Here is a 15,039-nt window from a genome sequence, read left to right on the forward strand (position 1 = left end):
CACAGAACATTTCCTCTTGTAGCTTCTTTCTTTGTTAAATAGTTGACAGTCTTCAAGAAACTTGTTGGAAAAAAATGCTACCGCAAGGGCCCCCGAGTCCTTGTGTAATGGGAATAATTTAATTAATTTAATAATGTAAGATTCTTTCACAACTTTAAAACCTGATAATGTAATCATGTAAAAGCTCTGCAGGAAAAAAGAGTCCGTGTCAGCCCTGCCGTGTCCAGTGTCAATGTTGGCTGGAGCAGATCTAGGTTGTTTTTGTTGTTGTTGCGGTACGCGGGCCTCTCACTGCTGTGGCCCCTCCCGCTGCGGAGCGCAGGCTCCGAATACGCAGGCCCAGCAGCCACGGCTCACGGGCCCAGCCGCTCCGCGGCATGTGGGATCTTCCCGGACCAGGGCACGAACCCGCGTCCCCTGCATCGGCAGGCAGACTCGCAACAACTGCGCCACCAGGGAAGCCCAGATCCAGGTTTTATGTAGAGTCTGAAGCTCAGACAACTTAGGGAATCCCTCTCTGAGAACAATAATAAAAATGAAGTTTAGTATCGTGGAAGGGACCCATGCAGGGGAGGGTCTTGAAGTTTAAGCTTCATTGTTTCCCAGTAAATCTGTAAATCTGCTTGGGATTGAGACTAATTTAATAGTGGCTGGTGGATGAGAGAAAGAGGGGGGGATCTAGAAACCAGAAAGAATCTCAGAGAGGTGCTGCTCCCTCCTGTGGGGTGAGCTGAGGGGTTGACAGAATAAAGCCCCTGGAACTCGAAAGGTACAAGCGATGAACTGCAAATAAAGTGAACCCTATCTTTGAGTTAGTGTTTAAGTCAGTGTCTGCAAAGAAGGAGAAGGGGACCTGGGGATACTCTGTGAGTCTGAAAAACACGTGTTAGCATCACTTAACAATTGCCAAAAAAAAAAAAGAAAAAAAGCTTCTGGTTTATAGTTCACAAATTTCTAGAATTTAAGTTGGTGGGCTGGACATATCAATCTCATCTGGGACAAAGGACCAGGTCCCCAGAACGCATATAAAGAGTTCTTTTCCCAAACTGGAAGACATGCTATTCTGCTGGTAAGGTTTCTAAAAGGTGAACTTGAACTTGCTATCAGAAGTGTGGCGCTTTTAGGTGATGGACACAATTTCATCAGATGCAAAGTGGAGATGATAAAAGTACCTTCTGCTTAGGGTCGTTGTGAAGAAGAAATACAATAATACACGTGGGGGTCTTAGCACTCGGTGAGAAACAAACACGGTAGTCAGCTAATTCTCGGGAAGTCATATATCTGGTAGAATACTTACCCTGCTAGATCAAGAACATGAATTGCTGGAATTACATTTGTTCCATCTCCAAAAACTGGTAATGCAGGGACCTCACCCGACCAAGCTAGCTAAAAGAAAGAAAAGCAAAAGCATGTTTTCCCCAGTTATGTGCGCCTGACTATTACAGCTCCCAGACAGAGCCATAGTCAGAGGCATCCAAAAAGATCTGTCTATCTGATGAAATAATAGCCTCCAGAGGTTTTGTAAATCAGTTCTGACGAGATTTAGTTGCTGATCAAATCCTATTAAGAGAAATAAAGTGCAACCTCAGGGCTGAAATACTTTTCAAGAAATCATAATGTCATCAGCTGTCTTTAGTGGTCATCTGTAGAGAAAGAAAATTCTTTAGTATGCACGGTGTCTTTAATTCTCATGAAAGTGAGAATTAAAATTTAAAATTACCCCCACTGGCTGGGGGTAATGATCGTCAGTTTGTAGATGAAATGCTTAGTGCATAAAGTATCCTCCAGGACATTACACTTCTGATGAGTCCCTTTGACTGGATTTGAACCCTGATCTTCAGAGTCCAAATCTTTGTCTTTTCCCTTCATTAAATATTTCAGTAAATAAATAGATAGTCTGGGTACTGTTTAACTGTCATGCACTAGATGATTTTATATTGCTTTTCAAGAGTGAAAGAGGTAGGAGTGGGGGCCACAGCAGACCACTGGATCTTGTAAGATATTTTGGACTTGGGGAAACCTTTGAAGGGTTTTAAGCAGGGAAGTGACATCACTGGATTTGCTTTGGTTGCCTTGTGAAGGGATGATGAGAAGTAAGAGTTTAAATGAAGAGACGGAGGTCATGACAGGTGAGGACAAGAGAGGGTTTTTCCTAGCCTTTGGGTGGGGAGTTGGAGGCGCTGGGCTGGAGAGAAGGGAGATATTGGGGAGGTCATCTCTAGAGGACTTGGGGATCTTGTGATGGATGAGATAGAGGAAGGAGTTGGGTTCTGATTGGTGCAGCTGGGTAGAAGGTGGTCCAATTTCCTGAGGTGGGGCCCTGGAGGAGCTGCGGGTATGGGGGTGATTGTCGATGTAGTTTGGATTTGTGAAACATCCAAGTTGAGGTGATGGATCTGCAGAGTGAGAACTAAGGAGAGGGAGTCCCGCTGGAGACTGATGTTTGAGAGTCATTGGCACCAGTCATGGGATTGAACAGCCCAACCCAGGGAAAGAGCGTAGATGGAGAAGACAAGAGGGCCCCGGGCAGAGGCCTGGAAGGCCAGCATCCGGTGGTCAGTTAGGTAAAAGGTAGCTGAGCACGGGCAAAGAGAAAAAGCTTTCTTTAGCTCATCCTCTTCAGCTGTCATATCTCTTGTATTAAAAAACCAACCAGCCAACACTTTCCTGAAACTTCTTTTGCTAGCTCCTGCCTTCTTTTTCTGCCCCATTTTACAGTAAAATCTCTCAGAATGCTCCTCTGTTCTCACCATCTCCACTTCCTCTCTTCGTGCTCCCTCCTTGAACCTACACATATCAGGCTTTTGTTCTACCCGATTCCAAAAATATCCAGGTCAATCCTCCAGTCTCATCTTACTTGATTATCTGCCGTGTGTGATATGGTTGGTCATTATTTCGTTTTAGAAACACTTTTTTCATGTGTCTTTTTCCACACTCCCCTCTTGGTTCACTGGGAACTCCTCCTCAGCTGCCTTTCCCAACTCCCTCCCATATCCTTGTAAATCTCCAAATATAGGAGTGTCCCAGGACTCAGTCCTCAGACCTCTTCTCTTCTCCATACTCATTCTCTAGGTGATGTCATCCAGTCTTGTGGTTTTAAATTCCACCCATATGCTGGTGGCTTCCAAGGTTATAACTCTAGTCCTGACTACCTCCATAATCTCCAAACACACCTCCCACCTTCCAGTGCAACGTCCAACTCCCTCCCTGCTGAGTATCGATACTTGGATGTCAGCCATCTCAAACTCAACGTGTCTAAGCTGAGCTCCTGAACTTCCCACTGATTGCATGCTTCACCCTAATCTGTCCCTTCCCAGTTTTCCCCATCTCAGTAAACGGCAACTTCCTACTTCTGGTTACTTGCACCAAAATCCTTAAAGTCATTTTTACTTTCTTTCTGTCACCCTTACATCCAAGCTTGGAGCCAATCCCATTGGCCTCATCTTCAAAACATCCCAAATCCCAACATCTTCAGTGTCTCCACCATTTCCACCTAGGTCTAGGTACGACCCTGCTCTTGGCCCCCTACAGTACATTCTCAACTCAGCAGAAGAACAGCGTTACCCTTGAAAACTTAAGACAGATTAGGCCACTTCTATGCTCAAAATAGTCTGTTCCCCAACCCACTCAGAATAAAAGCCCAAACCCTCACAATGGGCTACAAAGCTGGGATCCATCTGACTCCTCCATCACCTCTTTGACTCCATCACCCCCCATCCTCCAGCACTTTCAGCCACATTGGTCTTCTTGCTGCTCCTTAACCCAGCCAGCACGTTTCTGCCTTGGTTCTTTGTTTTTGGTACGCCGGCCTCTCACTGTTGTGGCCTCTCCCGTTGCGGAGCACAGGCTCCGGACGCGCAGGCTCAGCGGCCATGGCTCACGGGCCCAGCCGCTCCGCGGCATGTGGGATCTTCCCGGGCCGGGGCACGAACCCGTGTCCCCTTCATCGGCAGGCGGACTCTCAACCACTGCACCACCAGGGAAGCCCCTGCCTTGGTTCTTTGCACTTGCAGTGCCCAGTGCCTCTCCCCAGGAAGCCACTTAGCTGGCTCCCCATTGCCTTTCACTGTCTGCTCAAATGTCACATCATTAGAAAGGCCTTCCTCACATGAAAAGATGCTCAACTAATTACTAGAGAAATGCAAATCAAAACTACAATGAGGTACCACCTCACACTGGTCAGAATGGCCATCATTAAAAAGTCTACGTATAACAAATGCTGGAAAGCGTGTGGAGAAAAGGGAGCCCTCCTGCACTGCCGGCGGGAATGTAAATGGGTGCAGCCACTATGGAGAACAGTATGGAGGTTCCTCAAAAAACTAAAAATAGAGTTGCCATATGATCCAGCAATCCTGGGCGTATATCCAGACAAAACTATTACTCAAAAAGATACATGCACCCCTATGTTTATAGCAGCACTATTCACAATAGCCACGACGTGGAAACAACCTCAATGCCCATCGATAGATGAATGAATAAAGATGTGCAACATATATACCATGGAATACTACTCAGGCATAAAAAAGAATGAAATAATGCCATCTGCAGCAACATGGATGGACCTAGAGATGATCATACTAAGCAAAGTAAGTCGGAAAGAGAAAGACAAATACCATATGATATCACTTATGTGTGGAATCTAAAACATGACACAAATGAATTTATCTACGAAACAGAAACAGACTCACAGACATAGAGAACAGATTTGTGGTTGCCGAGGGAGAGGAGGCATGTGGGAGGGATGGAGTGGGAGTCTGGGATTAGCAGATGCAAACTATTATATGCAGAATGGATAAACAAAAAGGTCCCACCGTATAGCACAGGAAACTAGATTCAATATCTGGTGATTAACCATAATGGAAAAGAATATGAAAAAGATTATCTATATATATACATATATATCTGAATCACTGTACTGTACAGCAGAAATTGACACAACATTGTAAATCAACTATACTACAGTAAAATAAATATAAAAATAAAGTAAAAAAAGAAAGGCCTTCCTCAACCATCATATAAAGACATGTTAACCCCCCAACCCTAGCCCCACATGCTCGATCTACCTTTCTCTGCTTCATTGTTTTCCAGTTTATTTTTCAACACCTGAAATACTCTGTTTACTGGTTAATTTGTTCATTAGCTATCGCTCTTCTTCTCCACCCACTAGAATGTAAGCTCCACAAGGGCAGGGACTTTATCATGTTGTGTTCCCAGTATCTACAGTGGTTCCTGGTACATGGTAGGCACTGGATCAACATTTGCCTCATGAATGAAAGGAGATCCATTTTTTTCTTTATTATTCTGAGAGTGGGAAATACAAGAAAAAGAGGTAGTTATGTTGGACATCCATATTTTCCTTAACTTTCTGCTATTAAATGGGCCTAGCCAGTACATAACCTTCGAATTGTGTAACCTTAGTGTAAAACACTTAAAAAAAAAAAAGTTATAGTCATGGAAAAGTCATACCTTAAAAAAAGCATGTAAGATGCCTCCTTCCATTCCATACTGAAGTCCGGCAGCAACGACGTAAGTGGCAAATTTTCTGACCTATTGGATAAAATACAAGAAAAAAGCTAAATATATTATTATGAACCACGTTGAATCAGATTATTTTTAATGATTATTTTAAATGAGCACTTCAGTAAGTCTCATCATCTCTTTCAAGCTCCTAATGTACTGTTTAGGACAAAAAGAGTATCTCTTAAAAGGCAGGGAACTCAACCCCACTGACCACTATTAAAATTTAATTGGGACTCAATTAAATGAAAGCCAGAGTTTATTATTGTGAAGACTTACCACCTTTAAGTGCTATGCCGGGCACCTAAAGGCAAAGGAAGATGTAAAAATCTGTCCATCCATGATGGTCTTTAATTACCGAGTGGGGGAGGGGGCATACATAGAACCAAGGAATTTCGTGATGGGCCTTAATATGAGGATATTAATAGACATGGAGTTCCCTTCATCCAGGAGGAGTAATTTAGGGGCTGGGAGAATTTGCCTCAATACTCAACTATTTTTTACTGTCATCAAGGTACTAGCAGCTACGCTGTGTAGAAACAGGCTTTTTGGCATGTTGAAAAGCTTAAGGCAGAGGTAATGCTTAGGGATACCTGGGCACTGATTCTCTTCCTCTGATGCTCTCCACTCTCATAATCCAATAACCACGTGGCTTTGATGATGTTTAATTTAACAATCCAGAGAGACTCGTGCAATGGTTGGTGCAGTTTTTTCTGTATTGCTAATGTGAGGTCCAAGTATAAAAGGTGCAATGACCCACAGAGATCTGTTTAGGTTCCGTGAAACACTGGACTCATGAGCCGTCCCACTTGAGATTTTTAATCTTTGGTTAATTACATTGGGGATTTAATCTAACTCGAGACAGTATGATTTGTGAGCATATGTGTGCTCTGACTGGCCTCTTCTTGCTAATTCTTCATCCAATTAGAACGCTGTAGTTGGTGTCAGAAGTAGAATTATCAATACAGACACCCTCCATCACCACTGTGATTCGATTTGGGAAGGTTGGATGTTGGTAAGTTGAAGAGATAATCATGTACTGAGGATGGAACCCAAGTAGAGACCAGAAAGTCCCCCCCACACACACCCTCATCCCTGATATGAGAGAACTGGGGTCTCTGAGTGAGCTTTTTGAGGAGGAACCATATCATCATAATTGATCTACATTCCTGTACATCTGGACGAGTGGATAAGAGAGGCAAGGACAAGGTGACCCCGTCCCCTGGTTTTTCCTACCTGTCCTAGGGAAAGTGATAAGTGAAAATGCCCCAAAGGATTTAAAAAGCCTATGAACTTGCCTCAAAAACTAAACTGGTCCACCTTCTTGTGTTTATAATATAGCATGTGAATATAAATGTGATTACTGCAAATGTGGTGACAGTTGATGAACACTGGACAACCAGCCCCAGGAGGGCAGAGACCACATCTGTTTTGTTCATGGCTGTGAGGCCGACTCTTAGCCACAGTGCCTGTTACATAGCAAGATCTTAACGGATATGAGTTAAATGATTCCTTCCAAGGTTCTACCTATTTGATGAAAAACACTAGGTTACAGAAGGGTTATTAAGATGACCAAGTTGGCCAGATCAACCTTATCTTATTAATTGTTCAGAAAAGAGTGATTAGGAAAGCTTGGGATTAAAAAAAATTTTTTTTGAAATTAAATTTTGATCGTATAATTTAGAGCATGGGACATACTTAACGTTTTTATGATAAAATAAAGATATTAAGATGACACTATTTCTCTATTTAATTAAATTTATTTATTTATTTTGGCTGTGCCACACAGCTTGTGGGATCTTAGTTCCCAGACCAGGGATCAAACCCGTGGCCCCTGCAATGGAAGTGCAGAGTCCTAACCACTGGACTACCAGGGAATTCCTTATTTCTCCATTTTAGACTATCATTCACATCTATTATTTTTGCATGTGTGATCATGCCTTCTCAATCAGTGAATTTGAAATAAATGATGAAGAAATCATGAATTTTCTATTTGGGGCAATGTTCAAAGTTTAATAAAATAATATAGCTGTAGGATTTGGAGTTGGAAGAAATTTAATTTTCTAGTCTAACCCCTTTATTTTACTTATTTAACTCCAAAAGTTGAATGACTTGGCTAAGGTCATAAATTAACGGGTAGAAAAGGGACTAGAATGCCTAATCCCATGTCTTTTCCTTCAAATATTTTATACTCACAGTGTTTGTATTGCCAAGTAAAAAAAAATTTTTTTTAATAAAATAAAAACATTTACTAGTAGGACAGAATTTAAGGACCAAGTTCCTACTGTAATATCCTCTGAAACCACTAGGTGTCACCTTAGAACTATCATTACATATCACTATCGTAGGTCTTCCGATAATGGGAAAAAATGCAGTGGATGGAACCTTTAGAGGTTTAGGGGTTCTGTATAAATTCTACCTAACTTAAATGAGGATGATGATGATAGCACTTAATTCACAGAATTGTGAGGATTACATATGAGATATAGGAGGATTACATGAGGTGCTGTAAGTAATACATCTGGCGCAGTGCCTGGTACCTGGTAAGCAAGCCCTCAATAATTTTTAGTTGTTACTACTTATTCATCACCAGGGCATTCCTGTCATCTATTTTGATTAAAGAGAAATAAAACAATTTTATAATATATGGATTTCAAAATGATAACTTTTGCTGCAACAGAAGGCTAATAAGCTATTCTTTTTGTTTACGTGAACTTCCCAGCTAGAGGCATGTCAGTAATCAGTGACACGGATGTGTCAGGATCAACTCTACTGAATGACGGAGTTTTGGAGTCAGGAGAAAATAAGAACAAAACCCACAGGCTTTGGTATCTGATGGATCCAGGTTTGAATCCCAGCTCTGCTCTTTCCCACAGTGTCTGCATCTGTGAAATGGGAATAATTATGTATGTACACGAGACAGTTGCTGCAAGGAGTAGATCAGACGAGGCTAAGAAGCGCTCAGCACGGTGCTCAGCAAATGCTAGCCTATGCGACCTTGAGCGAATTACTTAACCTCTGGAAGTTTCTGTCTCCTTGTTTGTAAGATGAAGTTTATTTTTATTTATTTATTTTGGCGGCTCGGCTTGTGGGATTTTAGTTCCCTGACCAGAGATTGAACCCGGGCCCTCAGCAGTGAAAGCGCTGAGTCCTAATCACTGGACCAGCAGGGAATTCCCTGTAAAATGAGGTTTATATGCACTTTTCAGAGCTGCTGTAAGAAACTAATGAGATAGAGTCTGGAAGGAGGGAAAATGTGGTTCCCTCTTCCCCATTCCCACTCTCAGCTTTTTGACTCTTCTGGACCAAGGGACTCTTTGGACCAACAGACCCCTTAGGAGGTGAGGGCTTGAGCTCTGCTGGGGACTCCATACAAGCCTTCCATCTTAGGGGGCTGGAAAAGAACGTGGGGCAGGACCTGGGACAGTGCCTCTTGGGGGAGCCTGAAGCTCGGAGCTCTGTGGGTATAAGGACGCGGGCACTAAATACAGAGGTGGGGAGCGAGCTGACATGATACACATAGAGTATGTGGAACAGTCCTGACCATGTGCATTGTAAGCTGCTTCCAAAAGAGCTTTTCTTACCCTAAAGGTTCTACTACTCGAGATCTACCTTTTTCCCTAACTTGAGAACCAGTTTTTCAGCATTTATGTGGTCCAGAAAATTAGGATGGTGTTTTCTTCTTCGATAATCCTCTTCAGTAAATGGAATCTCGGAATCACCCTATGAGAGAGAAAAGACCAGACTCCACATGTTAGAGCTACGGAAACTGCTAAGCCCAAAGATGCCAGGGAGACTATGTTCCTTTAAGCTCAAATAAAGCATTCTAAAAACTACTGCTTATTTTTATAGTGATTTAATTTTCTTGAAAATGCTTTAGCTAGCCAGATTCTATCATTTAAACTTAATTTAAACAAAATAAAATATTTAAATGTCTTCTTTTATTTTGTAGAGACAGTGACATGTTGTCACTGTGATTCCATAAAGGCATTAAAAAACCCATTTCTTGATAGCTCTTGCGATGTGTGTAGTTTCTTTTTTTTTAATGTGTCTTAAAAAATGTTTTTAGTTCTTTTATTTATTTATTTATTTTTAATTAAGTAATTAATTTATTTTTGGCTGTGTTTGATCTTCCTTGCTGCACGCGGGCTTTCTCTAGTTGCGGAGAGAGGGGGCCACTCTTCGCTGTGGTGCGCGGGCTTCTCATTGCGGTGGCTTCTCTTGTTGCAGAGCATGGGCTCTAGGTGCTCGGGCTTCAGTAGTTGTGGCGCACAGGCTTAGCTGCTCCGCGGCATGTGGGATCTTCCAGAACCAGGGTTCGATCCCGTGTCCCCTGCATTGGCAGGTGGATTCTTAACCACTGTGCCACCAGGGAAGCCCTCATTTTTTAAATCTAAATTATGTGTGTTTCTTCTCTCTTCCACATTGCCTCTGTCCCTAAAATTCATCCCACATTAATGAGAACATACCATGTGCAAGTTTCTGTCTCAGGCTTTAAAAACTGTCTTCATCGGATAAGATATCAGTTTGTGGGTTTCCTGGTGGCGCAGTGGTTAAGAATCCGCCTGCCAATGCAGGGGACACAGGTTCGCGCCCCAGTCCGGGAAGATCCCACATGCCGTGGAGCGGCTGGGCCCATGAGCCATGGCCGCTGAGCCTGCGCGTCCGGAGCCTGTGCTCCGCAAGGAGAGAGGCCACAGCAGTGAGAGGCCCGCATACTTCAAAAAAAAAAAAAAAAAAAAGATATCAGTTTGCCCTAAGAATCAGGAAAGAAAAAGAAAAATATATCCGTGTACTGAGCTGTTCATCACTCAGTCTCTCCACAACTCACCCTGCTGTACATTCCTCCCATGGAAGGACAATTAAATAAAAACTTCCTGGAGAATCAAAGGGAGAAACTGAGATCCATGATACAGAGTGATTTCCCCCAAATCCATCCAGATTTAGAGGTCCTATTTGGAGTAGGATTTCTAAAATATACAGTCCAGTCAGGAGCCTTTCAATCACATCACATTGGTATAAGTTAAATAACCAGCCCAAAGCATCTGGGTCCAGGGCTTACACGAAATTAATCAGAGAGGCAGAAGAAACACAAGGATGAGGACCCTGAGGTAGAACAATCATTGCAGATTTGAGAAATGGGAAGAAGGGCTGAAATGACTGGAGCCAAGCTGGGGATTGGTAGAGGAGGGGGTAGGTAATGCCAGGGGACTTCCCTGGTGGTGCAGTGCTTAAGACTCCACGCTCCCAATGCAGGGGGCCTGGGTTCGATCCCTGGTCAGGGAAGAAGATCCCTCATGCCACAACTAAAGATCCCACGTGCCGCAACTAAGACCCAGCACAGCCAAATAAATAAATAAATATTTAAAATACAAACCTTTAAAAAAAAAAAGGGTAGGCAATGCCAGGTTGCCAGGGTTTGTGGACCATGTAAAGGAGTTCAGGTTCATTCTAGGAGCATAGAAGGGTCTTAAGCATTTTAAGCAGGACTATAACACAATGTGAATTGTATTTTATTTTACTTATTTATTTGGCTGCGTTGGGTCTCTCTCTAGTTGTGGTGAGCGGGGGCTACTCTTCGCTGCGGTGCATGGGCTTCTCACTGTGGTGGCTTCTCCCGTTGTGGAGCACGGGCTCCAGGCACGCGGGTTTCAGCAGTTGCGGTGCATGGGCTCAGTAGTTGCAGCACGCGGGCTCTAGGGAGTGCGGGCTTCAGTAGTTGTGGTGCACAGGCCTAGTCGCTCCGTGGCATGTGGGATCTGCCCGGACCAGGGAAAGAACCCGTGTCCCCTGATTTAGCAGGCAGACTCTTAACAACTGCGCCACCAGGGAAATCCCTGAATTATATTTTAACAAGATCACTTAAGCTGTTTGTTGGAGATTGGACTGGAAGGAGGCAATGGATCATTTGAATTAATTAGGATTTTTTCCCCTGGAGCTGGGGATAGAGACTTCCTTCCCTGGGTCTCGTGGGCAGCGTGGACACCTGAACAAATCAGGACTCTGATGGGAAGACAGGAGGATGGCTGTTTGACTGGAAAACAGCAGCATCTACCCCAATCTAGTATTCACTTTTCTCTTTCGAGTTGCATTACGAAGTCATGACTCTTCACAAGCTCAGCTGACTTCAGTGAACCATGAAGTATCAGTCAGGGTCCTAGCATGAAAGAAATGGCACACTCAACGTGGGTAATTTGAGGAGGGTTTAATAATAGGACTATTTACAAAGATGTGGGCAGGTATAGGGAAATCACATACCCTGGAGTCAGTAACAGGGTGCTCTGGACCGCTCGAAGGTCCCAGAGTACAGAGGGCGCAAGCGATAATTAGGACCTGGGGGTGAGCAGTGTGGAGAGGGCTGCCTGGCAGGAGCAGTGACTTTGGTTGAAGGGCTCAGCCGGCCAGTAGCAACTGGGCAGAAAGGAGTTGGAGGGGTAATACCGTGACCTCACTCTTTTCATTTTCCCCATCCTTCACTGGCGCTTCCCACTGGCCAAACCCAATGGGAAGCAGAGGGCAAGGTTGCTTGCCGATCCAGACGCGAGGTCAGGGCTGGGGGATCACCCCTGCCTCTAGAAGTGGGTACGTGATCCCAGGTCTGGCCAATCAGAGCTCTACATTTCCCTGGCCACAGTGAATGGTTTAGGGTTTGGCCTGTGACCCAAGACCTGGAAAAACAGCATATTCCAGTGCTGGGTTGGGACATGTTCAAAATGGAAAAGACACTCGAAGTTCTAGGGATGTAAGCCTGGGAGCTCCTGGGGGCCAGAAGGAGGGGACAGCTTACCTGAGAATGAAGCCTACTCAGAGAGGAAAAGAAGCAGGTGAATAGAGAAAAAGAGTAGGTGATTTCTGAGAACACTCTTTAAGCCTCTAGATCCAGCTGTGCCTGAAGTCCATTATTGGACTTACCAGTTATATGAGTCAATTAATCCCCATTTCGCTTAAGTCAGTACAAGTTAGTTTATAACTGAAGGAGTGATGACGATCAATCAGGCCAGCAAAATGATCGTCCAGTCAAATGGCCAATGACTGTTTTGTAGCAGACACTTACTAGACTCTTTGAGGGATAGAACTCAACAGGAATAAAATGACTGGCCTGCTCCTTGAGATGATAGCAACCAAATGGAGTAGTAGGTGGGAGAGCTTTATAGGAAAAGGTCAGGAAACCTCTGGTCCCTGCCCTCAAAGACCTCCCAGTCCACTGAGGGAGAGATAATTAAACAAACAAACGGCCTTTGATGCAGTAAGTATGATAAATCCCTAAATATTTCCTTACTATAAATAATGTATTCCATTGAGTCTAACACGTGCATTTTTTTTTTCACATTTTAACATCTCTGAAATTAGAATGTGTCTTGTCATCCATGGTTTATCACAATGTAGAGGAGCATCCGATGCTTCAGTCAGGAAGCAACGGTGCTGTCCTTGCTGGAGCCTGGGTCACCTTCAGGTCACCTTGAGCACATACTGTCATCCTTAAACTGAGTTAGGTACTATGCATTTTGGTCTAATTGCCTTTCGCAGATGTCTTTAAAAAGATTAGAGTGTGACTCAGCACTGAGATGAAAAGGTAGTTCATAGGCACAGAGGCACTGGGGCAGAGAAGCAAATGGAAATCTGGTCTCAGGGGAGAAAATAAGCAATACTAGAAGAATGACTCTGAATCCATATTTTTTGCAAAATGATAACCATGAGCTTTATAGGAAACTACCTAGAGATAAATGACATGACTCAGGTTTTATACTAAGTTATTGTGTGAAAACAGACAGAATGCAGGTGTGATTCAGAGAAACTGGACTCTGAGTTTGAAGAAGTTTGGGGAATACTATAACCACCGTATTTTGCTTATATTTTTCCTTTTAATGTATGCACAGGAATGTATATGACAAAGATATAGGTCTAAATAAGTCTAAAAGAGAGGGCTTTCAATACATTTAAAATAAAAAGTGATAAGCATTGTTATACTTGACTAGGCGGCATTTTCTTCTTTTTTCTAAGGGTCATGTAAAACAATGTGGCCCCTTAGAATGGAGTGTTCTTTGAGCCTGTGAACTCTGCAGAGTGTTTATTATGGGGTAGGGTTCAGGAGTGTAAGAATACACCATCCACTGTAGAAAGTTCTCGCGTGCAGATTACAAGGAATCGGGGGTGAAATGCTGCATAAAGGAAAAGCCGGCACACTACTTACTGGGTCCAGGGGTTTGGACCGCGCCCAGGTCATCACCGTGGACACTAAAATAAACACCTTCCGCTTTTCGAAATGGCTGATTTCTTCATTCAGGGCTGTAGGGCCAAAAAGCCAAGCAGTTACTTGGATCCATTTAGAACGTGTTTTAAAATCATGTGTACTTTTAATTACCAGCGGGACTAGAAGTGACTCCTCTTTCAAGGAGTGGCTTTACCCCAGGGGGGCATCCCCTCTGATGCTGCCCCCTCCCCATCTTTGTCCCTGGCTGCCCCCCTCCAGCTACCCGACCTCTTCTGAGCCCAGCTCAAATCTTCAGCCCCTTCCTATTTCCTGGCCTGCAGCGGTGTGCTTTCACTTTTGGGGAGGGCTCGTGATAATAGCTGACACGGATGGGAACAGTTCATGGGCTTTATCGAATTCTCACCGTCAGGGGGTAGATACTCTCATCTCTGTTTCTACCTTCTAAGGGAGCTGAGGCACAGTTTGCCCAGGATCACAGAGTGAGGTGGTGGTACAGAGTCCGATCCAGGAAGCCTGGTTGCCCGGCCTATGCACCCCCTCCAGCTGCATGGAGAATGGAGTGGGAGGCCCCAAATCAGAAAGCAAGGCCCTCTGTTTCTTTTTTAACCATTTAAAAAAATTAAAGTATAGCTAATTTACAATGTTGTGTTAGCTTCAGGTGTACAGAAAAGTGATTCAGTTATATCTATCTATATCTATATCTAATATATTCTTTTTCAGATTCTTTTCCATTATAGGTTATTACAAGACCTTGAATATAGTTCCCGGTGCCATACAGTAAATCCTTGCTCTTTATCTAGTTTGTATATAGTAGTGTGTATATGCTAATCCCAAACTCTTAATTTATCTCCTTACCTTCCCCCCTCTGGTAACCATAAGTTTGTTCTCTATGTCTGTGAGCCTATTTCCAGTTTGTAAATAAGTTCACTTACATGATTTTTTTCCATTTCACGTATAAGTGATATCATGTGATATTTGTCTTTCTCTGTCTGACTTACTTCACTTAGTATGATCATCTCTAGGTCCATCCATGTTGCTGCAAATGGCACGATTTCATTCTTTTTTATGGGCAAGGCCCTCTCACGATTTCACATAAAGCAGTGCTATTTAGCCTAAGCGCTTGCAGAAGGAAGTAATTCCCTCCCCTTCCACTCCCCCTGGCTGGGGGAGAGCAGCTGGTGCGTTGGGGGCTGTGGGCTGTGTGTGGAGGGAGGGCTTTGCTAACACTCCGATGCTTGATTAGGAACCATCTGCAGAGATGGGAATTTAGAATAGTGGTGGCCTGGACCTGGGAGTGTTTGGTTTCCAAA

The 15,039-nt window shown here is 43.6% G+C and overlaps 1 protein-coding gene across 4 annotated transcripts in view; it reads right to left on the reverse strand.

Moving 5' to 3' along the window:
• Positions 1–15,039, reverse strand: part of AK7 (adenylate kinase 7) — a 54,196-nt gene that overhangs the window by 25,323 nt on the left and 13,834 nt on the right. For all 4 annotated transcript variants that reach the window (XM_067734679.1, XM_067734706.1, XM_067734650.1 and 1 more), the window contains exons 4-7: positions 13,709–13,803; positions 9,130–9,240; positions 5,467–5,547; positions 1,298–1,386 (exon numbers count right to left, since the gene is read on the reverse strand). In XM_067734679.1, coding sequence (XP_067590780.1) covers positions 1,298–1,386; positions 5,467–5,547; positions 9,130–9,240; positions 13,709–13,803 — 376 coding nt within the window. The remainder of the gene's footprint in view (positions 1–1,297; positions 1,387–5,466; positions 5,548–9,129; positions 9,241–13,708; positions 13,804–15,039) is intronic.

Source organism: Pseudorca crassidens, chromosome 1 (genome assembly GCF_039906515.1).
Source record: "Pseudorca crassidens isolate mPseCra1 chromosome 1, mPseCra1.hap1, whole genome shotgun sequence".
In the NCBI taxonomy this organism is placed as follows: Eukaryota; Metazoa; Chordata; class Mammalia; order Artiodactyla; family Delphinidae; genus Pseudorca; species Pseudorca crassidens.